The sequence below is a fragment of the Seriola aureovittata genome, chromosome 14, assembly GCF_021018895.1.
Source record: "Seriola aureovittata isolate HTS-2021-v1 ecotype China chromosome 14, ASM2101889v1, whole genome shotgun sequence".
NCBI lineage: Eukaryota > Metazoa > Chordata > Actinopteri > Carangiformes > Carangidae > Seriola > Seriola aureovittata.
The window spans coordinates 13,828,707-13,854,216 of record NC_079377.1 but is presented as its reverse complement, the minus strand read 5'-3'; the positions used below and the strand labels follow the sequence as shown (position 1 = coordinate 13,854,216).

General features: G+C 40.1%; 2 protein-coding genes and 1 long non-coding RNA gene across 3 annotated transcripts; all 3 read right to left on the bottom strand.

Moving 5' to 3' along the window:
- Nucleotides 1-6,425: 6,425 nt before the first annotated feature.
- LOC130181579 (cystatin-like) lies at nucleotides 6,426-7,313 on the bottom strand. The gene is made up of 3 exons (XM_056395889.1): nucleotides 6,916-7,313; nucleotides 6,722-6,829; nucleotides 6,426-6,570 (listed from the first exon to the last, which is right to left on the bottom strand). Exons 1-3 carry the CDS (start codon nucleotides 7,114-7,116, stop codon nucleotides 6,478-6,480), a joined length of 402 nt encoding a protein of 133 aa, XP_056251864.1. The 5' UTR covers nucleotides 7,117-7,313; the 3' UTR covers nucleotides 6,426-6,477.
- Nucleotides 7,314-8,666: 1,353 nt separating this feature from the next.
- Nucleotides 8,667-10,887, bottom strand: LOC130181523 (uncharacterized). Its single transcript, XR_008829585.1, has 2 exons — nucleotides 10,648-10,887; nucleotides 8,667-8,977 (listed from the first exon to the last, which is right to left on the bottom strand). It is a non-coding gene; the product is annotated as an uncharacterized LOC130181523 (long non-coding RNA).
- A 960-nt stretch (nucleotides 10,888-11,847) lies between these two features.
- Nucleotides 11,848-24,775, bottom strand: LOC130181783 (exportin-5). The gene is made up of 33 exons (XM_056396197.1): nucleotides 24,553-24,775; nucleotides 23,901-24,022; nucleotides 23,737-23,809; nucleotides 23,499-23,636; nucleotides 23,036-23,218; nucleotides 22,849-22,875; nucleotides 22,527-22,712; nucleotides 21,820-21,896; nucleotides 21,689-21,733; nucleotides 21,475-21,565; nucleotides 21,236-21,319; nucleotides 21,006-21,131; nucleotides 20,792-20,882; nucleotides 20,566-20,694; nucleotides 20,246-20,361; nucleotides 19,984-20,139; nucleotides 19,806-19,847; nucleotides 19,624-19,713; nucleotides 19,270-19,469; nucleotides 19,071-19,173; nucleotides 18,147-18,328; nucleotides 17,782-17,882; nucleotides 17,592-17,688; nucleotides 17,332-17,467; nucleotides 17,010-17,108; nucleotides 16,832-16,878; nucleotides 16,583-16,689; nucleotides 15,792-15,851; nucleotides 15,598-15,692; nucleotides 15,406-15,513; nucleotides 14,706-14,843; nucleotides 14,209-14,373; nucleotides 11,848-13,924 (listed from the first exon to the last, which is right to left on the bottom strand). The coding sequence occupies exons 1-33, from the start codon at nucleotides 24,652-24,654 to the stop codon at nucleotides 13,778-13,780; spliced, it is 3,663 nt and encodes a 1,220-aa protein (XP_056252172.1). The 5' UTR covers nucleotides 24,655-24,775; the 3' UTR covers nucleotides 11,848-13,777.
- Nucleotides 24,776-25,510: the final 735 nt, after the last annotated feature.

Sequence of the window (25,510 nt, the reverse complement as noted above, 5' to 3'; positions counted from 1 at the left end):
CCACGGCCCAAGCAGCCTAGCAGGCAGGCCTAGCTTAATGCTGACACATCGCTAACATCAGCCAGGGAGAGGAAACATCAGCACAGCACCATTTCAGATTTACAATGAGGGTTACACTTGCTCATCTGCAGCAGAATTTAAGAAAATGTCATACTAACATTGTGGGACATTATTTTAATAAAATCCCCTTTGAAGGCTGTATAATTACATGTATTTAAAAGGATACCCGTAAGCCCCTGACGATGTACACTGGCAGAAAATTGTGGATATGCACTAAAAAGGCCACACCCTTTCAGATGAATGTATCATCATTTACATAAAGCCATCACCAACAGTTATTACTGTTTTCCCCAACAAGAAAAACAGACCAAAATATTGATATAGACCTTGTTTTTAGTGGTTTCTGTTCAATGCAGCATCGTATTAAAGGTGTAGCAAAACAGATAACCAGTTAACATGCTGGATGAATTGGTTAGTGGTTTAATTTAGTTGAATGATGGAAAAAGCAGTCTATTGTCTCATTGTAATTTTTGGTATAAACATTTGAGGCAGTAATAAAAATACATCACAACACCTGATTGCTGCAAAGATAATATATTTTCTTCTTAAGAATTTTTTGGGGAGATTGAATGAGCAGCATTATCATTTGTAAAAGTGGATGGCATTAATGAAGACGAGGGTTAAAATTACACAAAGAAAGGGTAAAAAAAAAAAAGTAAAATTATATGAGCTAAACATTACTTAAAAACTTACTTTCGTTCACACTTGTATGACTATAATCGCTGCCCTTTGTGCTTGGCGAGTCATGCAAATGAGATTGGCAGAAACGAGTATGTGTCATCGATATGCATAGATATAACCAGGAGTGCCACTGATTGATGATGCAAACCTTCTCCCTATAGCCTTGTTTGTGACCTCTGACTTCTCACCCCTCGAGGGGTTAAACTTATTACCCTTTGACTCGCGTGACCTCTGCTGTGAAAGGCGCTAGATTGAAAGATGACCACAGCTTAGGTCCTATTGGTCGCTCTCTGACCAAACTGTGGCCAAAGGGCTGACCATCCAAACCCTAGAGGGATGTGACCCTGGCCCTGCCACACGCTCTGTGGATAATACTATTAACAGGTCAATACAAGCCTAAAAAAGGGGGAGAAAACGCTGCTTTAACCTAAAGGATGAGCAGAAGAAAGGGATGAGGGGGACATATTGTGGAAGGTACAGATTTGCAGAATGAATTTGGAGGTTATTCGTCAGGTTTGTTTGAACAAATGGTCACCAGCTTGATTTCCAAACAAGGATGTAAAGACCTGGACAAATACGAGTGGGGCTGTCCTGAAAACTTCAGCATTGTGAAAAATATGCTTTATGCAATATTTGCTGAGTATGGTTATAATTGTGCCACGAAAAAACACAAAACTAGCAAAAGTGAGCCAGATATCTAATTCAGTTAAGAAATTCTCGGTTAGACTAAACCCCAGAAAAACAATAAGAACATTTTAGCTTAGTCATCCCAGTAAAATCATGCTGAAACTCAGTATTTCAAATAACGTGGAAGATATGTTAAAATGTAGAATTATAGTTAATATAGAACTTAAGATTGTGTTGCATAAAGAAATAAAATGTCCTTAGTGAATATTGTTATCGATATATTAGAGGAGTGCTGCTTTACACTGTACCTCCCTCTCTAGTGTGAGCAGAAAAGGGGTGTATTGGGTGTTCGCCAATACAGCACGTTACATGCAAGACATGTGCTCTCTCTCTCACAGACGTAGACACACACACACAAATGCACCATCTCCCTTATTTCGATAATAAAACATATCATCTGCTTTGCTTTTGATGAACTGAGAGTTTGTGTGACACACAAATCTACTTTTTATAAAGAAAAGAAAAAAACTCATCTGACTAGTAGTTTTTTTTTGTGTGTGTTACAGTTCAAAGAATCTTGTGCAATATGAAAACCTTTACAAGACTAAAAACAACTCCCAAAATTCACAGTTCGCACATCTCCAACTCTTTCACACCCACCATCATCACTATTGCATCCAAAAAAAACAAAATTATATCAAAGATGATGCCATCTATTTCTACTACAGTTGATTTGACTGAAAGCCGCTACCCAAACATCATGAATACGCATATAGAGGGTGTACACAGGGCATACATAATGCGCTTTGTCTCCCTCTACCCTTAAGAGTTGAACACCAATAAAAATAATAAAATGCCAGACTAAATAATGCAACAAGCAGCCAAAGCCATGACCCCTACAAAAATAGTTTTAAAAAAGGCATTACAGGATAATAAAATCAAATCGAGCTGAAACACATGTAGCTAATAGAATCCACTCTGCTAAAGTTGGCAGACCTGCGGCCACAGTAGAGCTTGTAAACAACCATACAAGCATGCATTCAGTGTCACACAAACGCACATGCAGTCTCACACAAACACATTCACATTAGCAGCAGAGGCTCACAGATTACTCTAACACATGAAGAGGGGAAATCTTCAAGCAAAGAAGGAGAAAGCGCAAACCAAACAAAACTGAAGAAGAATTTGGATGAGTGGCAGAAAGGAGAAAGAAACAAATTGAAATAGTACCTTCTAAAGCATCAATGTGATGAGAGAAGGGTGGGACACCTGCAGAACCTTGCATGGTCTATCCAGAGCTCTTCAGCGACTGCTCCCTCACGGAGCACAGTGTGTGTATGAGCCAGAGAGAGAGAGTGTATGTGTGTGTGTGTGTCGGTGGCTGAGGGAGGGGATCCTACCCCTCCTCCTTAGGACTGTGCCTCCTTAACAGGATGGAGGGGTAGGTGGGGCCACTGCAATAAAGCAAACACACACACACACACATTTTTCTATGGTTGTTATGTCCTCGCTTCTCTCGCTCTTTCCCGCCTCCACACTTCCATCTTTCTGTCTCTTTCCAAGACTTGCTCTTTCCCTCCTTCTCTCGCAGACTTGCTCTCATTCCTCTCGCCTCGTGCTTCCCTCTGAATCTTAGTCTGTCTGCAAGGCTCTTACACTCTCCCTCTACCTTTCATCTCCCACCCCTCCCTACCCCTTGCCCCTATCCCCTCCTCTCTGACTGTATGGTAATATTAACATGCTCTCATTAATCTGGAGAGGAGAGGGACATATGCTGTTTCTGGCTGGTGGTCCACAACCTGCTAAACTCCTGGTGTGTGTGTGTGTGTGTGTGTGTGTGTGTGTGTGTGTGTGTGTGTGTGTGTGTGTGTGTGTGTGTATGTGTGTGTGTGTGTGTGTCGTCGGTCTTTAGTCTCATAATACTACAGCACTAAGATTAAGCGGGACAGTCAGAGAGCATGGTGTGTTTGAGAGATGAAAAGAGAAGAGAGGACAGCGGGAAGAGGAGAGGAGTGGTGCCATGACCAACAGCACCGAAGCACACTTTTTTTTTTTTTTTTTTTTAACCTTTTATAGTTCTTCTTGCTCTGGGTCGCTTTGCCACCACCCCTCCTCCCCTCCACTCATCCGGCCACCAAACACAAATCCCATCTGATTCGGGGAGCAGCCATTCCTACATAAATCACTCCCTTATTCCATTGGCCACACGTTACATTGAAAGTATTGATCCCCCCCCTCCCCCTGCCGCAGCACTGATTGCAAGGAAACCCTTCACAACGGTCACAAACAGGAAGTGCAAAAACAAACCACGGGTGTGTTTCGATTGACCACAATGGCGGACTCTGAAGCTTTGGTCACAACACTGAAGAAGGGGGATCTATGCTTTGCTGCACATAAAATGTGATGGAAACCCCAATACAGCATGTCAAATACAAAAAGAGCAGGTAAAACACGAAGAACTAATCGGTAAAATGTAACTAACAATTCAAAACAATTTGCACCCACATTATCTTCAAAACAAACCAGGAGGCATCAGTACCACAATAGGAGCCATTACGTACAACTTTATTTCAATATTTTCCAATATCAGTCCACAAAAGATTAATATCTTATATTATTCAGTAGCTACATAGAAACATGCCCTCTGAGTGCTTTAAAAAGGAAAACCTTCAAAAGGTGAGACAAAATAACAGCAAATGAAAATATGGTTTTAAGTGGCCCATTATCCTTAGAATAAAACTAACGATAAGAAGAGCAAATGCTGCTGTTTCCATGACAGCACAGCTGAGGATACTTTCAACTCTGACCTTATACTCCTGCCTGTGCTCTGAAGCAGTGACCAAACCCAGGGGTCAATGAAAAAGAAGGTCAGCAGGGGTCAGATGGTAATGACCCCACTCTGGTTACGCAACCTCACCATATCAACATCCTCCAAGTAGCATCTAAGCATCATTCATCCTAATCAGAGCAGTGCACCTTCCAGTACTTTGAGGTGATGCTGGCTCTGTATAATGAGGTAGGTGAAAGTGCATTAAAGACTGAGAGAAGACTGTGAAAAAATTAGAAATGATGATGAAGATACACAAGAGATGACACATTTAAAAATTATGGATTTCAGTCCATTCTTACGGTACAAACAATACAGTACAGCAATTTGTATTAACTAATCACTTCAGTATTCCATTAGAAGCAACTTTGATATAACAATTGCCCTACATTATTTTGCTGTGATGTACTCTAACTTAGGGTTGACAAAGAGAGCCGTGGGCACGAGGAAGATGAGCAGTACAATGCAGTAATGGTTGGAGTTATACATCTTAGCTTGACTAGGTACTGTAGGTGAGAGGCAGCAGAGAAGTTATAAAGAAGAATAGTGTAATAATCACTTGCAACATTTTTCCTATACAGTGCATTTGCTAGTATGCTGAGTCAGCACAAACTGAAGAAGGGTTTAATGACTGAACAGGACAATAAAATAGTCAGATCCATCAACAATGATGGAGGACAACTGTCAAAACAATTGGATTTGTCCAATATAGAATATAGTTAACATACATCCCGAAAAGGAAGAGGGGTTGATCTTTAAGAAAGGATGACACTGTCTTGGGGTAGGGAAACTGGGTTGGAAGAGAAGGGGGAAAGACAGATGAAGGGGTGGAGGGACTGATCAGAGGGGTGCCAGACACAAAGAGGCCAGGCCATGGCCGGTGGCACGCGATGGGCAGATTAACCAGCGTTTCCTCCCCTAACTGAAGCATTAGGACACCTGACTGAGTCCCGCCAATGGCAGTCAGCCAAGGATTTGTGGGGGGGGGGGGGGGAAGAGACAAGCTGGGGCTCGCCTTTCAACACTCAGGCTCTTCAACAACACAAAGAGGGGTGGGGTGGTGTTCGTGGGGGAAAAAAATAGGGGGTGATGGGCTGGTGGCTTGGAGTGGGGAGGGGGGCTACAAGCCTTACCCCTCACCATCTGCTGCCCAGGCTAAGTGAGGACAGGGGTAGGGCCAGAGTGCAGGGTGGAGTATTTGAGCGTGTGCACAGAAAACACACGTGTATCTGCATGCACGCACCTGTTAGTGTGTCAGTGGGTGGGTGGGTGAGTGGAATGGCAGATGGACAGGGCATACTCCTGGCACCGGACTGTCGATGTTAGTCATCCCACATTAAGGAGTATCCCCCTTCCCCCACATTCCTAACCCCTGCTACCTAATCCACAGTGCCAGCCAATTCTTTATGTTTTGCTCAGTTTGATTAAGACATCCATGATTAGAGACATTATGGGCAGGGTGTGTGTGTGTGTACCGCTTATCCATTTGTCTGTTTACTGTAATCAAAGCCAAACAGATGCATACTCTTTTGCCTGCACACCACTTAGCAATATCTCTTATTCCATCATTGAAGACACATTTTATCAGTCACCAATCTGACTTTATTCATTCTCTCGAAGGAGTTACATCAAAATGTGGCTGAAACAGGCAACACCCCAGTAATTGTACTAAATCGGATAGCCGCAGACACCACAGCCCCAAACAAACTACACCCGTTGACAATTTCCCCCTATGCTGCATGTCTTTATTGGCACATCATCAGTGAGCTGTTTATTTCCCCCTGTTAAAAAGGGGGTCAGAGCAGCAGACCGTTCAGTCTTGCTGAGCAGTAATCTGAAAATGCCTGTAATCCTCCATACAGAGCCCTTCTGGAGACTGTGGTTGTAGAGTAGAGAGGTGTAGCCTCGTCTCCGTTTAGCAGCCATGTGTCTGACCAAGCTTGACACGCAACCAGAGCCTTACAGCTGCCAGGACACACACTGAGAGATGAGGCACAGTAAAGCTGTCCTGGTCACTCACTGGAATAATTATGCCATTTTTCGCCCTATACAATGCAGAGTGAGTGCAGGTCACTGAACTTATTCAACTCAGTGTTAGAACAAGTGGCAGATCTGTGAGCCAATGAAAATCACTGGTTTATGAACATGCCATTATAAATTCAGGGTGTGCACATTGTACCAAGAAGCACCACGTCTGAAATTGGAGATGAACACAAACTAAAAACACAGCTCAGTTATAATTGTTTACTTAGCAGCACCATCAGCAGGACTACATCAGTATATCATGCATTATTATGTAGGTGACACTTCTTTTTAGTAAGTACACGTGAATCTTCCCAAGGAATTTCTGTAACGATGAAGTTGCACTGAAGTTCCTGAAATTAATAGCAAATTAGCGAATCCTTTTAACATATTTACACATTGACAAAATGCAGAGACAGAGAAGTAAGGTGCACAACTCCGAGACTTTTAGGTGCCCTTTTTCACTTAGTATGTGCTGTGCACCACCTAAAACGTTGAACTTGCCTTGGAATCGGATTGTAAATCACATGGTTCACTGTCAGCTGTGTCACTTTTCTTGCACACTGTACGTCCCAGCTGCACTTCCAAGATGTAGTTTATTCCCGCGACCACCTACAAGAAATAGGACATATTATAGGCACCGTTTATGGTTGAAAATGTATGATGCTTAGCTATATGACTCCAATATGGAGTCTTACCTGAATTTTGGCCGATGTTATGTTCACAATTCTGTAGGCAAGCTGGTCTTCTGCGTTGTCTCTGTTGAATTCAACCACAGCAAATCGTGCTGCCGCCAAAACCTTCGTGTTGTTTACTGGAACTTTGCGAGGCTGACCGGTCATCACTTGTCCAGTGGTTGTGGCCGAGGCACAGACGAAAATACACAGCAAGACAAACATCTTAAGCCCAACAAGTTGCTTCGACGTAGTGAAGGAGTGTCCCGAGTTTCGTCTCTGGGCGAGTTCACCTGCAAAGCGGGGTAAATTATGCTGAGTAGAAACACACACCTGTTTCCTATCTGTTGACTAAAACGTCCGAACTGAAAATCACCACTCCGACCAGAAACTTCTGTGTTGCGCGGCAACCACGTTGCTAAGCTGCCGTGAAGCTGGTGCTGCTGGTGGAAAACAAACTAATGTGTGTTAACTCACTTAAAAAGTAAAGTACATCAAATCTGAGGTATTAGACTAACGCTTAATATTTTTTTTAAAGAGAAATTAAGCACTGTTTCGGCTGCAGTGACCTCTCACAGGCTACAACAATAACCCTTTTATATGATAAAACATCAAGCACAGGTGTGACCCTTATTTGATCATTAATTAATACAGCACGATTGACATTCATCCTAATTCTGCTGATAATTCATAAAAAATATTTACAGAACCAAAGAAAAGATAATAACAAATTAGCAACAGAATAGCCAATTGTTATTGTTTTTACAAAGTATTTTTAAGTATTTGTAATATGTAATTGTATTTTCCCACATTGATCAACACACACAAAAAATACTTTAACATTAAAATTTAGCTCTAAAAATTATAAAAAATATCCAAAACAAAAAGGTTTCCACTCTCTTTACATATCAAAACAATAACCTACATTGCCAATTGTTTTTTCAATGTCACATAATTAAGCTGAATGGAGGACACCTGTGTGTAGTCAAGGTGTGACAAGTGATTTTATTTTAAATACTTCTCCATCTACATGGTCCAAGTGCTGGTTCATACATTTCCTGGCAAAGTCAAATGAATATTCTGAACCATGACAGGGCTAGTGAAAAGTATCAGTTGGGGGAATGATAGGCTATGACAACACAGCATTGAGTTTCCCTTGTAATAGGGTTATCAAATAGCACTGCTGTAATACTACTGCTGCATTGAGCCAGCCTGCAACTTTAGTGTAAACCAAACACTGCACATTAACAAAAGCACACCGTCCCAGTCAAGGTCGGGCTGTGGGGATGCTTCACTGCAGCAGGCCCAAAGGGCTTGTGAGGGTACAGGATCAAATAAATACAGCAAAATACATCAATTGTGGAGGAAGACCTTCTACAGGATGTACAACTGCCATTTAGGAAAATGTTTTTCGAACAAGACAAGTTGCCCAAACATAAAGCCATATGAGAGTCCAGACATTAACCCATTTGAAATTCTGAGGCAGGACTTTATATTATACTAATATTTACTCCCCATGCAACTTGACGGAGTCAGAGCAGTTTCACAAAGATGTATGAGGAATTCACTGATCCATCCATGCAAATATGTAGATGTAGATATTTTACATTAAAGGCAATGCCATTGAAAACAAATATGCCAAAAAGTGGTGAATACATTTCATAGGCAGTGATTTTCTTTCTTTCTTTCCCAGTTTATCATCTTTATAGTATTCCTCCAAAGCTGTGAATTTCTGTCCTACAGTGAAACAAATGTTAACAATAAATGCCATTGCCTCAGAGAAGAATATTTTTTAATTCCAGAAAAGCATCAGAAAATATTAACAACTACAATTTATTCGTTGTCTAGTGTTAGTCTCTGAATTAAAATATTTATCATTTAGAGAGTGACATCTGGTTACAGGTTTAGGCAGGGTTGTATGTATGATCAAGAAAAATGGTCCGCTTTCAGTCATTCTTGTTAGGGACTAAAACTGCAAATATTGTCTCTTCGTAAATCTCATCAAGAGTCACACTGATCAGAGGAGCCAGCGAGCAGTGATCGGAAACGCAGGAGGAGCATGGTGCTGCTGGATGGGCAGTGGAACCTAGAAGACATGAAGGAAAATTGGTATTAATGGAAAGAAATCATAGGCAGAGTTTGTATTTTTGTATTTAAATTTGGAGACGTTGTCATAGTCCCCCATCATTAAAAACAAACATAAAAGACATTCCTCTGTTGTACTTCAAAGCATTGGTGAACCAGAATCCTGAGACACTGTGCAGTGTGGGTGGGACACAGCATACTGAAGGTGGGTGCAGAATTTTAGTTTTGTTTTCACAGTAGGAAAACATTTCTTTAATATTAGCACAAACAGGAGGAATGATTATAGTAGGGCCACAACTAATTATTATTTTAATAATCGATTAATCTGTTGTTTACTTTCTCAGTTAATTACTGTCTCACCTCACGTTTAGCAATTTAGCTTCATGAATGACTTTATAATCACTTCTTACAATGATCGCAGAATGATTTTCTGTTGACCGTCTAACTGATTAATTGACTATCAATGATTGTTTCAGTTCTCTTTCAATGTACACATGGGCATATAAATATTATAATAAACCTCTTCTACCCTGCAGCACCAACTTCTACAAATATGTTTTGCAGCTGAGCTGTTTGAGCTTTTAAAGCTTGAAATTCTTGTAGAAAGTATAGTTTCCAGAGATATCAAATGCCAATTCATTCAGAATCACAGGAAAACATAGCCTGATGAACAATATAATTCAGCTGGTTAACATCTCCATTTGATATAAGGGTGCTGCCATTTGAAAGTACTCTGGGTTTTACTGTTTGAGTATTCAGGACTCGGCTTCATTCATTAATCGCAGTAAAAATCCAACAGAATATACTGCACAGCTATGTGACATTTATGGACATGAATATTTTGACCACTGAAATTTAAGGGGGAATGTCAGGTTTCTTGTATGTAAATAGCACTGAGAGTACATTAAATAAGGGCAGTGGTAGAAGAAGTCAGAGGATCAATTAAATGCTGCAAACATAGAGAAAAAAGACCTGTTGCAATTTGTAAAAAAATGTTTTATATATATATATATATATAATATTTTGGAAAATATTTGTTTTCTAACAGGATAACTACCCGAAACATAAAGGTGTGAATCAATTTAAAAATTAAAAAATGGATATTAGATCCCTGTGCAACCTGACAGAGCTTGAGCTGCTTTGCAAAGACACATGGGTAATCAGATCATATACTTTAGTAAAAGCAGCAATGCCACACCATAAATTCACTCAATTACAAGTAAATATATAACATTCAGAACTTTACTGAAGTAAGCTAAATGTACTTCTAGGTACATTTAAGTACTTTAAGTAAAAATACTCGTTGGCAGGATATTGGATCATTATTACTGATGCAACATGCAAGCAGCATTTTAATTTTGCACCTTGTTTAAGTGAAGCTAATATACTTTGTATAGTTATGGGTATATAACATTGCAGCATATTGTACAAATTGTTGTGATGTTGTTATATATTTCGTACATAAACTCTTGATTTGTGAACTAACTATATTTTTGAGATAAATATGTATATTAGCCTCTGAAATGTAGAGCAGTCGAAGTATAAAGTAAGATAAATTAGAAATAGTACACATACCACAAAATGTATTTACGTAGCGACAGTACTTGAGTAAATGTACGTACGAGGTCACAAGGAATTGCAGTTTTTTCCTGTACCAAACTATAAATGTACCTCTATTAAACGCCTCTGTTGTCAGCAGGAGTCCCACAGCCAGCTGCTGCTCTGCTGCAGTTCACATTAATAAACCGGCGTGTTTTCTTGCTGACATTTAAAGTTTTAGTGTCTGTTGGCTATGAATATATCAAACCTACAGGCATTCATTTATTCAATCCCAATATTTTCATAAGAACAAAATAATACCATGCCACCATTAAACGTTACGCAGCCATGGTTAGACATCGTTCTTCTTCGTTGTGCTTCTTCGCAGCTCATTACAGTATTTTACGGCAGTTGGCAAATAACAAATACCGCCTTAGCGCCCCCCACCGTCTCGGAGTACGAACGGATTTTCCTCAGGCAGATGTTTCTGTCAAAATTGCTTTTGCGAATATGCACCCGAACTTGCCCCCGAATTCGCCCGTTCACTAATTTCATTTAATTTTAAATTAATTTATTCCCTACGTTATAGTATAGGGGTACCCCTCAAAAGGTAAACTCTTGTGATTAGTAAACTGAGGTTTGGGACACCTATGAATCAAAATCATGATAGTTTTTCATCACTAATGCCAGGCACTAATATAGAAATACAGGATAGAACTATTTGATCCAGAAATTAAAGTCTACTGAAATATGCGAATATTTTTTATAATAATATCTTTATTGTTTATAATAGATATCCAATTTATTATAAATCTTTATTGGCGGTAGTATGACCTCATAGGGGAAAAAAATGCCACCATGCAGATGGGTAACAATAATGAAAACAAACAAATAGTCCAAACAATATTATATAACATACATTGGTGTTAGTGTTAAGGATGGAAATATGTTCATTGCACAATTTGTTTTTAAATACTGCAATACTGCAATTTTGAAACACTAAAAATGTCTGCAGATCTGTCAGTATCCTTACACACATTTTTATTTAGACTTTAGTGTAAACATAAGTGTAAAGATTCAAGGACAGTAAGAACCAGATATAATACTAATAAATATAGATTATTTTACATATTACAGTTGTTTTATATTTACAACTATATCACCATATTGGTAATTTTGCAAAATTCTTCATATGATGCATATGCAAAATAAAAAATGATAGTTAATAAGACCCAAATATGTCCACATATAGCAATCGAATAATGTTTTTATAAAATTTAAACTACTTTTATCTATATACTACGTGGAAAAGCAAAAGATGAATTCTAGACAAATTATAATTTTATTTAAAAACAACAAAATATAAACCACGCTACACTTTTAAAAAGCCTATTTTCTTCTTTGTACAGAACATTTTAGTGTTGAACACGCATTATTAAAAATGGCCACATGTGAACAATCATCACAAAGACAGGGAAAACAGTTCACTGGAAAAATTTAATTTCATGTATATTTCTATTCCCTGGTGAGTATATAGTGAACCTGTTCTCAGCAAACCAGCATCTGAAATGCAGACCCATCTATGTGCATTTAAAGGGGGCTCACTCCAAGCCAAAATAACTCACATTTATCTTGGTCTGAATATACACAACACATAGTTTTAAAAAACAAATCTTTCTCCACAATGATAGCTCCATAAGAGCAAAATACATCCAACAAATTATTCTCAAAAACAATCCCTTGAACAATGAAGGAATGTAGTGCTGGTTCATCTTGGCAATACCAGTACAAACACAAAAAGACCACATGACAAACAGAATATCATCACCAACTGAATAGCTAGGAAACAATAGAAACACTTGGATTACGCTACACATTAGTTGTTGAGTCCACCTTTAAACATTTTTTTTTTTTTTTTTTTTAAATCAAAAGTTACATTGTTGGGTTTTGCTTCTCAGACACAATTGTCTGGTCACGTTTGTCAAGTCTACTGTGAGTGTTTTGGCACAAAATGTGGCTGCATTATTTGTAGTATATGTGATCTGCATTAAATACATAATTCCTAACTGTCGTGTAAATTGTGCTGATATGAAGATCTGGCAAAACTGCAAACCATCATTGCATTACCCAATGACTTAGTAATATCTGCATAATAGAAAACTGTTGTTCACACTTAAATCTACGGTAACCATTCATGAAAACACAATCGAGCTGCTTTTTTTCTCTTAGGGTTGGTTTCAATAAAGTATCTTCACTCCATCATAGGGAGCGTTGCACCTGAGGTACCATTAGCACATGCTTCAGAATCAGAAACTGCATTCAAGCTCGTCCAGTCAAAAGGAAATTACGGTAAATAGAGAAATGTGTACCAGAAGTCTTCCTTTCTTTTCGACCCAGGACTTGACAGCAGCAGCAGCAGCATGCTCACACAACATATCTGCCAACACTATCCTCTGAAATTAAGATTTTTTTTTTTTTAAAGTACAAAAGGTCTCCACCTCGCATAAACCATACGAGCCAGAACACACACACACACACACACACACACACACACACACACACACACACACACACACACACACACACACACACACACACACACACACACACACACACACAGTCCTTCCTAACAGGCCACTCCTGCAGCTACTGAGTATACTGGCTGTGCTTGTGTGGATATCTTTCGATGCCAATTTCTAGGGTGAATATCGAACCACAGCTGGGCTCTCAGTTTCATTCCCTAGTTTTATGTCTATGGCATGCTCAGTGAACATGATGCTGGGCCATTAGCAAATATTGCCCCTTAAAAAGGCCCAAAGTAAATGACAAAACACAGAATTTACCTATTTCAAGGTTTGTTTATGGCTCAGCAGAGCTTCTGCTGTAGAGCAAATATTAATGATTATATTTAGATCGTCCCCTTCACAAAATCTGACACAGACAAAACATTCTTTGATCTGAAATATTTCCTACAACCTCCTTAAAGGTATGCACAAGAAATGGAGCAGAAGTGTGAAATGGGATTTAAAAAAGGGACCTTCTGTGTGAATCTCGCCTGTGGGAAGATATTACTATATCAGTGTGAGTGGTGTTGCAGCACAATATGGGTAAAAATAAAAGATGACTAATTGGAAAAAGTGTTGACAGATATGTTGGGTAGCACCACACTGCCCCAGCTGGAGGATGGTGAGGGAAACCCCGGTTTGTACACATAACTCCTGTCTTCAGTCAGTACGGAGTCCGTTAGAAGCGCTGCATGTTCCTACAGAGTGTTTTTCTCTGGGGAGAAGAGAGCTGCCAGGCCCAATGCTTCACTATTCTGTACATCCTTGTCTGGCTTCGGCTTTTTAAAGAGCGATGGAAGATTCCGGATATGAACCTCCTTCCTGAACTGCTGGCACAGAGCTTTCTGTTGGCAGGGGACAAAGAAAGGGGAAGTTAAACAGAGCTATCCCAGATCTACCAGAAAGAATTTCATTAGACTGCACAGCCCTGTTGAGCTGCTGCACTTTCCCTTTTTTTTTTTTTTTTCCTTTCACTGCCGACCACAGAAGATTTACCACACAGCCCGAATCACAGTGCTGAGTATTGACGTGGACTATTAAGGCCAGTGTCTCTGGTCACTTCTGATGTCTGTCTGCATTGTGATATAATAGAGAAACATTGCCCTCCAGTGGCTAAATGTGACATTACCCCAACAGTTCCCGCAATGAGCTTCTTGAACTGGTCTTTTCTCTTTTTGTCTCCAACTTTCTGGGCATTGGGGTCCATGAGCCTGTGGTCATACTGGTCCAGAGCCTCCGCACTGATGTTTGGGATCTGGGTCATTACTGTTCTCAGCTCCATGTAGCGAGGCCGCTAAGACAGATGGGACAGACAGATGCACACACAATCAAGGAGATTAAAAGAGAGATGAGTTCTCAGGAATTAACTCAAATTTGAGCACATATTATATCCCTAAAACAAAAAAAACAAAAATCTGACAGACAGAACAATAATCAAGAAAAGAATGGGAATATATTAGTTTATGATTGATTGATTTATTGTCTGGCTGATTGCTATTTGCAGTACTAGGACTTGCAGTAAAAGAGACAAAGAGAAGAGTGTAACTCTCAAAGGGAAAAATAAATGAAACAAAAAGGTAGAAATAAAGAGCATCCATTGGAAGAAATGATTTCCATTTGCCTCACCAGGTTTTCATAGATGAGCATGGCCAGCTGAGAGAGGGTAGAGTTGCAGACTTCGTGCTGCCCATGAATCTGAAGGCCCCTAAGAACACTGGTATAGAACCACGTGACCGCCTCAGGAAGAAGATTACCCCCTACGACCTGGAGAGACACAGAGTGAATGTTGGAGGAAAACTTTAGAAACATGCAGAAATTTAAGATACTTTTACAGCAACCTTCCAGGTCACAGGTGGTGACCGAGTATCAATTTAGATATTCAATTAGTTAGAACAGCTTGACATGGAAAAGGCAAAACAGTGCTTTAAAGAGGGATGCAAATGCATTAGTGGTAAGAAAGGTTTGAGTGGCAAAGGTTTACATGGAAATACATGAGAAGATCAAGTTTGATTTGATGGGGTGGGTCACAAATATCACAAATGCATCCACTTTTATATTCTCAACAAACCCCATTATAATCACCACCAATGACAATAAAACTCATAATAAAACTAATAATAATAATAATAATAATAATAAAAAAAACACTGTTAAAAAGGATGATGGATGCTCCTTCATTATGATGAACATATGCATACGAACTAACGCACTGTTGGCTTAGGTCTTTTCAGGGGATTTGTGGACAGTAATAAAAATATAGAATATAGCAAGCCTTATTCTTGCAAAGGATTTAAAATGATTATGTATTAAGTATTGAGTGTACTACCTGCCGCAGAAGGGTCCAACAGACCATGGAAGCAGTTCGGTGACAGTTGGTGGTGTCCTTCCATGACAGTGAGGTGAAGGAGAGGGTCAACAGGGACATGTAGATGTTCTGGGCAAAGAAAAAACAGAAGTTTATTTTTCAACATTTAATGTGTGACTCTACCAAATGTTCTGCGATGTATCTCAGACTGACCTCGTGTTTCATCAGGCATTTTCCCAGCTCAGTCAGCTCCTCTGTGGGCTGAGCCGGAGACGCTGTCTGCACTGATTCCATCATCATGTCTTCCTCTATGCAAGAACATTTCAGGCAAAACAATGAGAGGCTTCTCAGAAGAAAAAACAAACATAATCCACCTACTGATTCAAATTTTCTCATTTGGCTCTTACCTTCTACTTCCTCTTTATTTGCTGCATGTTCAGGCACTTTTCTGGAAATACAGCTCACAGCTAGAGGAGAAGAAGTATTATGGCCCCATAAAAACTCGACCCGGGAAAAGCTGATCAGGCAGTTGTATGCTATATCCTGAAAATCACACTACTCATATTTTTTAGTACCTTCTTAATACACGTCATAAAAACCACACTCTCGTTTCTCCGTGTACATGAAACCGATCTCGCCTTGTGATGCAAGATTCATTTCAGAGAAATCTCACAATAAAGTCCAATCCAATTAAAGGTACTTAAAAAAAAAAAAAAACATTTTTCAACATTCAGTAAGTTGTTGAATTTGGACTCCCCCAACTGTCTCTTAGGATAAACTAACGCATTAGATTGTCAGTCACCAAGACCCATCAAACTGGAAGGAAGACGGTCTCATCTACAACAATAATGTGAAGTTGTAGCTTTATCTAGGAATTATAGCTGGTATTTGCACTTCGCACTAATGTGGGCTGAAACCATTTTTAGCTTGTGTAGCTGGCAGAGACACAACCTTACCACATGACTAAAGTGCATTAGCAGTATTAAGGAATAAGCCCTAAGCGTTGCTTCACACCTCGATTTACAGTCGGTGTAGACAGGGACATTATATTGCTATCAGAAAACAACTTTAACATTATTGTACTATGGATAATTCACATTTGAAATAAATATTGCAGGTTCTTTGTAAGACAACAAATGTTGGCCACACATGTATGGAAACTGAAATGGGAGAAGTTACTAGAGATGCTGAGACTTACAGAGAAGATCCAGCACCTCCCTAGTGACCAGGCGCACCAGCTGCTCCTCCAACATCTCCTGCGTCACCTGGCTCTCCTGACCCACCACCTCCTCCTCATCCTCGCCACTAAAACACACAATAAACAGGTTGTCAGTAAGTCCACATATCCAATTAGAGCTTTGACACGGTGAACCCTCAGAGAATTAAACTATATTCAATAGAGGCTTTAAAGTTACAATAGAGACGGATACACTATCCCATAACTTACTTTATTGAGGTCCTCTGGTTGATGACCTGCCACTTGACGTTGAGTCTCTGTAGTATGAAGCAGAAGCGAGGTCATGAGATTTGGCAACAAAAACCAACTGTGACTGACTGAATTAAGTGTATCTAATGGTGAGATTAAGGATGAAGTTTTACAGAATGAGAAGTGTGGACATCCTGACCTGCTGCATGTAAGCGAACAGAGGGCCCAGCAGGGGGCAGAGCAGACTGTCGTGGTACTCCTGAGGACATGATTGCACCAGCTGCCTCAAAAACACCCGTACACTTGTTAAGGAAATTCAATGTTAACATAAAGCAATAACTAAGCTTCGTTTATGTAGAGTAGGATCCATCCCAAATGAATCATATGAAAAGATCTTGTACACATATGTACTGTATCTCACTAAACTACTGACTGAAGCATTGTTATATTAAAAAAAAAAAAAAAAAGAAAAAAGAAAAAAAAAAGGTAAATGAAATGAAGCAAAAGCAAATAAGGATATGAATCATAGGGCGAAGTCTGTGGTCAGGCACATGGTCGAGGGAGACGAAGGCAGAGCCAGCGATTTCTTGAGCCAACCTCTCAATGGTGTAGAATTCCTGCTGGAGGGACAGACCTGCATTCCCCAGGACATGGAAGCTACAGAGGTAAAGAGAGGAGAGGAGAGAATAGGAGGTAGAATCGCATCTCAACAGCATGTGTGGTATAAACAATACTTTAAAAAAAAAAGTTTGGGGCAAAACTACAACAACACTATTCTTACCAGTTATCATACAATGTGGTGAAAAATCCCTGCATGCGCTCCAGGTTGGTTCTGTACACTGGAGAGTCATAAATGTCCAAAAGATGCTGAGAGAGACCTAGAGAACACACATATAGAGAAGGTTTAACCCTTGTTTTTTCCAGATGATGGCGTAATGTGGGGGGAAGCATGTACAAAAGCCTCCTCTTACCAAGAACCACATTTTTCTCTGCATCCATCACCTCATGGGCCCTAGAAAAGGTCTCACTCAGATGCGCCATGTTCTCTGGCATAAACAGACTGTTGTGCGTCCTGCGGTGAGGAGTAAATAAAAGAATATAATAAATTAGAATTATTATTGAGACACCGTTAAACCTACTGATAGCCATTTTACACCAATAACCCATGTACATGTCCCACCTAAACAATCAAGATCAGACTCCGTCTATAACATGTAATGTAACCAAAAAAAAAAAAAAAGTTTGTTCACACACTACACTATACCATACCCATATCATGTGAACATTCCCTGATATGGGGATATTATGGTAAAAGAGTATCAATCCACTGGTGTACCTGATAAGAGCCAACAGGTTGGGCAGCAAGATCAGAAACTGGGCTGTGCAGGGGTTTCTGTAGATGGGGGCTCCAGCAGGGGTGTAACCCGCCACAAAGCCACCGGCCTTGGCTTCCTCCAGGTCTGCAGGCCAACGTGCCCGTTTCACCACCCCCAACATGGCATACAAACAAAAACTCAACTAGAGAAAGGTCACAAAAAAGAGGGATAAACTGTTAAATAATTTATCGGCAGATACTTGCAGAACGACAGACATTCCCATCAGTCAGCAGTTTGTGCTTAGTGCCAACTAGCAAATGCTAGCATGCTAACACACAAAAACTTGGATGATATGGTAACAATCACCTGTGCCTAAATATAGTCTCAGGGAGCTGCTAGCATTGCTGTAAACTCTTACTCTTATTAATAAAATATAAACTCCAGGCCAAGCCAAAAAAGTGGCTCAGAATTTAAAATGTGAGGTTTTGAGGTTGACACAAAAAAATGATGACTGACATATTCTATCTGGCAAGTTACTGACATGAATTGTTTTTGACTGTTTATTTGATCTGATTGGTCACACGGACCTGACAGTAGCTCCTGAAAAGAGACACTGGACCTAATGTGTTCACCTAATGGTTTGGAAACTTTAGATGTCTCTGGCATTTTCAAAAGTTGAAAACCCCTCTGTGTCCAGCAGTGTTAAAAGCATTTCAAATTCTCAGCACCCTGTGGTTAACTTGTGTTTTATTTATTTTCAACTGCAGTGCTCTGAACTTTAGTGCAATTTATTTTGCAGGTTGCACACGCAACCCTTTGCAATGCAGAGCAGAAAAAAAATGTCTACAACATCTGAAAAAGCCTAGTGACAGAAATTCACAGTCAGGACAAAACACAAACCCTTAGAGCTCACATACTAACTCAGTTTACAACTATACACTTACCCGTCCCCTATTAAGGCCTGTTGTGTCTGAATCTGCATTTTGCTCGGTGACCACCTGATCCGCTCCAATGAAGGACAGGAAGATGGCAGGGTCCCACAGCACACTGAAACACAAAGACACGATAACAATAAAATTCTCTGTCATGATATTTAAATACGTCATGTATAGTTTGAGGGAAATAGAAAGAAATCAAACGCACTGCCTCATCTCATCTGAGGTCCATTCTGTCACCACTGACGCCATGAGTTCGTCTAGAAAAGCCTTCTGCTTTGCAAAGTCCTTGAACTGGTTACTGATCAGCACCAACGCTTCCATCAGTGAACATTTCTCCATGTGAGTCAATGTGGCGTCGCTGGAGAACAGCTTCTTCACGTGATTGTAAAACATGTCGAAACAAGGCTGGAGAGGAAATGAAAAAAAAAAAAAAAAAGTATTATACAGTGGTCTCAAATAATTACTCATGTCTATTCATCAGCACTGTGTGCTTCAGTCATATTTTGTGCAAAATCTATGTCATGCTATTTTACTTTAAATAGGACGTTAGGACATTTACCAAGATGAACTGTGGGTAATCCCGGCAAATTTTGATGATAGAAGAACAGGCGTGCCTCCTCACATTCTTTACGGCCCGGGTCCGAGGTGCCTGAAAATGGTAGTTGGAGGATATATTTTTTTGGTCTTGGACATGAAGACTGAAGAAGAGTGATGATATTTAGCTCTGTGACAGCAACTCACCTTATTGTCCTGACCGATCTCAAATGTGATGGCTTTAAAGAGCTGCAGAGACAAAACAAGAGAAGAGCAAATCCAAACTTTAATATCCACAAATACAATCAAAAAACAATCAAGAAAGCCGGTAGGTATACGGTAGACACACATACAATATGTAGCAACCAATGAGGACTCATCTGACCTTGTATAGGACCTGTGTCAGGAAGTGTGGTCTGTGTATGACAAACGGGAAGAGGGCAGAGACGTTGGTGAGCACACAGGACAAGATGAGCGGGTCTTTGGTGTCGTAGTTCAGCACGGCCTGCAGCAGCTCCATGCTCTGATCGATGGGCAACTTCTGCACAGAAAGATGCAGAAAGAGGACGCAAAGAACTCGCATCACTACAATCAGCACTATTTTCTTACAGAGTTTTACTGTCTGCCTAAAACATAGCTTGTGTTACCTCCTCTTCCAGACTTTTGAAGATCTGTGCGACCATGCACTCCATGAAGATGGTCATCGCATCCCATTGGACCACAGATGGAGACAGGAGGGAGCACAGGCCCTCTGCAGTTTTAGCTGGTGAGGAGTTGGAGAGAAGTTTATTCGCTGTTTCATGACTATCTAAACTGGATTTTTTCCCCTCGCTCAGCTTGCTCTGAAATTGAGTGATCTGATAAAAAAAACTAAACAAAACAAAACAAGAAAAACATCCAGCCCAGCAAAGAAGCAAAAACACACAGGTTCAGAGTTATCAATCCCCCTCTGTGATGAGGCACTTACATGTGGTATCCCCCATGTCAATAGGGCTGGCAATTTGATACTGTAACCATTCTGCTGCTATCTGAAAGGCCTCCAGAGGAACAATGCGACATGCACTCCTCAGCACCTCTCCCTGCTGCGCTCGAAAAGCTGTGAAACATGATAACGCACCATGAAAAACATCACGTGGATAGAATACTAAAAGTATTCATCATAAGCGCAGTAAATCTGAATCCATAACACTTACAATTAAAGAATGAGTTGAAGTCCTCGTCGCTGTCGAAGTCCACACGGGAGTACTCACAACTTGGGTTATCGTCTCTAGATGGAAACCCAGTCTGGTGAGAGAGAGAGAGAGAGAGAGAGAGAGAGAGACAGAGAGAGACAGAAGCAAGACAAGACCTTTAGTATCACCCTGTCTGGCTATCTGTGTACACCGGCAACTGACATCACTGTCTCACCTTGACTAGGTTGGTCATAGACGCTCTGAGGTATTTGACGGCCATCTCCACAACGACCGCATCCTTCGACAGAGTCTCATGTCTGAACAAAGCTCCCCATGTAGCCAGAGTGGACGACTTCAAAAACTAAAGAAAGGGGGATCCACAAGAAGAGATGTTCAAACACAGATGAGGGATTCATACTCAGTTCACTCAAATGCAGTCTTTAACACGAAGATTTGTCATCTCACCTGACTGGAATGTGTAGTGAATGCTAAAAGGGCTTCCGTGTACTTGCTGAGATTTGCAGGTACTTCAACCTCAACCTCTGAACCCTGTGGAGAGAACATGATATTTCTCAATGATCAATTGTAAACAGAAAGTAAAAACTTGCTCCTGTTATTTTACATAACGTGTGTGTGTGGACCAAGCCCAGATAAAAGATAAGAATTTAGGAATTCAATCTGTGGTCAAATTGGGATAAACTCACCACTAATGAGCAGAGCTGTCCTCCCAGAGCACACAGGACCTGACACAGCCTCTTGAGGAAGATGTAGCGCCGCTCCACCACCTCCACCGCTCTGCACATATATATACACAGGACTATAAGCGACACAGCCTGATGTAGTGAACACACTGTTTAATAACTGTTTTACATCGGTTTATTGTGTTCCACAATTAGACAGAGGATTCACATGACTTACTGTGATTCAGAGGATTTCTTAGATATCGCCAGCCCATCTGCTGACCTGTAACCAGACAGACACAAACCATTCAGTGAGAGCAGGAAAAGGTGAGTTAAAGAGGAATGATGCGGGGAAGCGGCTGTACTCACTGTGCTGCAGAAAGGATGTAGTGGATGGCAACATCATCGAACAGCAGCATGAATGGCTTCCTATCCTCCAGCTTGCCCTGTTTGGTTATACAGAGCTTATTATGATCGAATAAATGACAAATATCCAACTACTACCTACATTTTCATAAACTGTACTGTAGCATGCCTCACCATTTCTATGGTTCCATAATCAATAATGGAAAGTTTTATATTCTAACTAGAAAGCACAAACCTTCAGTGCTGCACTATTCTCTATATGTCATTAAATGTTTGTCTGCATTTGGATCAGTATCAACGAAACACAACAACCGACAGTCATGCTCATTGGCTCATGGTGGATAGGATTTTTGGAGGCTTGATACAATTTGTAGGAGTTGTTGTGAACAGAAAAATTGCAAAATTGAGTCTGTTTAGGAATTCAGAGAAAAAGATGTTATAAAATTATAAAATAATAGCGTTAATAGTGTTAATAAGTGCTTTGAATGGCCACATGGAAGCGCTATTGCTCTGGATCTGCACCACTTCCTTCAATGATCCATAGACCAACTTTCCAACAAATTCCATTAAAATCTGGTATGATGTTTTTAAGATTGCATGCAGTAGTTACAATGTGACAAGCCAAGATGAAAAAAATGGTCTTTACACCTATTGGGCGAGCATTATGACTTAACCACGGCCTCTCAACGCGTGTTTTCCCTGTGTCTCACCTTCCGGCTGATAGCGATGAGCAGGCACTCTGCCGCCTCCAGCTGCAGCTCTGGCTCACTCAGCAGCAGACATAATATTTCCAGTAGATGGCAGTTTCCGGAGGTGATGTGCACCAGAGACACCCAGTCAATGTAGCCTGCAAGTGTATTCAGCGTAGCCACAGCGACTCGACAGTGAGCTCTGGCCTGAGCGTGGAAAAAAATTAGTGGTCGAAAAGGGGAAAACGAAGGGATGAGTGAGGAGCGTGACACCAAGGTGATCAAAATAATCAAGTTCGTAAGAGGTTCCTTTTAGAGCAAAGATGCCGTGGTGTTTTCTCACCTGCAGTTCATGTCCGGGCATTCCTTTCTGAATAAAAAAAAAAAAAAAAATTCACTGTTAAAGTTTTTCTTTTAGCAACATAAATAAAAATGTAATAACATATCAATAGACAAGAATCATTATAATGCTGAATAATTTCTCTTAATACTATTTATTTCTACAAAATAAAAGATGAGACCCCACTGACCAGTTTACGGTAGTCCTCGACATTGAGCTGCAAAATTGCCATCATGAAACTGAAGATGCTTTCCATGTTTTGGGTGAGTGTCTGCTGGATGTCTCTGCGTCGCTGAGTGGGCAGCGTCTGGAAGGTGATCACATCCTCTGCCAGCCTCAAAAGGATCAACATCACCACCTCTGTCTGTGCCTCCTGTGAAAGGCACAGGTGAATTTTAATTTTCAGTATTCACTTAGTTTTCACTTTAAAAAAGTCCATAACCACAAATATCAGAATTTTTTTTGGAAAGTTTGCTCGGAAAGGCCAAGAACTTAGTTTGCATGGATAAAATAATAAAGTAGTAATAGTTGTTGAAAGATGTAGATATTGACCAGTGGCCAAGTTGACATGATGACGCCCGGTACTTATTTCCATGTGTTATTACATAACTGTACTCAAATTGCATGAAAGCTGCACTGTGCAAGTTACTCACCCCTTGGCTAGTGAGAGCCTCCATCTCTTTCAGCATATCTGGCCAATGCTGAGGCCATTCTCTCTTTATCATTTCCACTGTGATTCGTGAGAGGGCATCTTTGATATGGCTCTCCTCCTCCAGGATAGAATGAGTACCCTGATGAGACCCAAAGCAAGTATCAGACAAGTGTTTCAGTTACATTTTAACCATAAAACAGATGGTTGTATTGTTAACAGCATGTTACCATCACACTTACATTTGATAATAGCTGCATGGCACACTCCTTCAACTGGACCTTCTCTTGTTGTTGCATGTTGTTCCATCGGAACCTGCGAGAAAATTACGCTTTCTTTCAAATATCTAGCTTTTAGCATGTTATTCTTTGTTATAATTGATTGATGCTTTTTAGATTTCACTCACTTGATGACGTGCTCCAGGATTTGCAAACCAAAGTGTCTCACTACAGCTGGTTGGGCTTTATCGGCCAATTGTAAGCCACATGGGACACAGAAGGAATTTGTCTCTTTAAACTCTTCACAAAACTGTGGTGAAAAATAAAGCCTGTTACATTACAGACATCTCAAAGTTTTTAAAACAGATGATACTTAAATCAATTTAATATTGTCTAGAGGCTACAGCCAACAGCTGTCTCAGCAACATTACAATAAATAGTTAAATAGCATAAAGCTAACCTTCCAGCTAGCCAAGCCAGGTGCAATGGGAAACATAATGTTAGTTAGCATTGTTAGCCTTCGCAGGGAAATCAGTAATCAATCCAATGTTACCATTTCTATGAATGAATGAATGAAGGTGAGTCGACAGTGAGGTGGTGGTGAGGTGTTAATGGAATACCGGCTAGCTCGCAAAGCATCTGGCCATCATCCCTGCGTGTTTAGCTTACGTTATCGAACGTAAATGAACCGTATGAGCGGTGCTGTTACTGCTAACCCTGCGGATGAAAACTACCCTTTTATTCAGCCTCGAAGGGACTTGATTCTACTTTTACAACAGCTCTACATAAATGACAAGCTCGGCTAGATAGCAGTTAGCTAGCAACCCATAACGATGCTACCTTTAGGGCCTCCAGTCGGTAAATTTGGCTTGTCTCCGCATCCATCATCACATTCACAGCTTTGATAAGCTGATCACACATGGCAGCCACCTGGTCAGCCATGACTTCAGGTAGCGTCTGGCACACTGTTAAGACGAAAGCAAGGAGCTCCCTTATGCAAAACACCTGCACAGCAGCAAGCTGCGTACGCTCAGGGAGGTACCAACGTGCAAGAAATGTGCTGCCTGCGTGTTTGATCCTTTCGCTCGCCGTTGAAATTGAATTCTGGGAGTAGTAGTTGAAGCGCCATTTTTTTGAAAGATCGTCTATGTCCTGACAGAAGAATCACTCCTGAGTTAAAAAAAAAAATGGTGTGCCTTAAGTCTGATAAAAATGTTCGTCTTATTTCATATGAATAAATAACGATTCAATACATTCTGCAATGATTTGATAAATGACAAAAACTAATTTATAATAAAATATTATTTTATCATTTCTTTGTGGAAATAACATTCTGTGGATTTTTTTTTTCAAAAGTTTGTTTTTATTCCATAATTTTATTCTTCCTTTTCATGACAATTGAGTTGTCACTAGTCAACATCCTCTCACCTTTCATCTTATCAAATTATTTCATTCACTTATTATTTCATTTTTTGGAACTTGATTAACAATTATTTCACAGATTAAATTACTAATTACTTTACAAATTAATACTTTTGCATACAAAATATATGAAGAGTTTATGAAATATGATGCTATGTTATAAATTAAACTATGTGATAGTATATACAACTAGAGCTTAAACATTTAATCAAACAGAAAATTAATTGGCAACTATTTGGATAATTGTTTACACAAAGATGCCATACATTTGATAGTTCCAACTGATAAATCATGAAAATAACCAGGAGATTACTCTATAATGCAAAACTTATCATTGTTGCCATCATGTCGGCCAAAATTAGCTTGTTAAATTAGC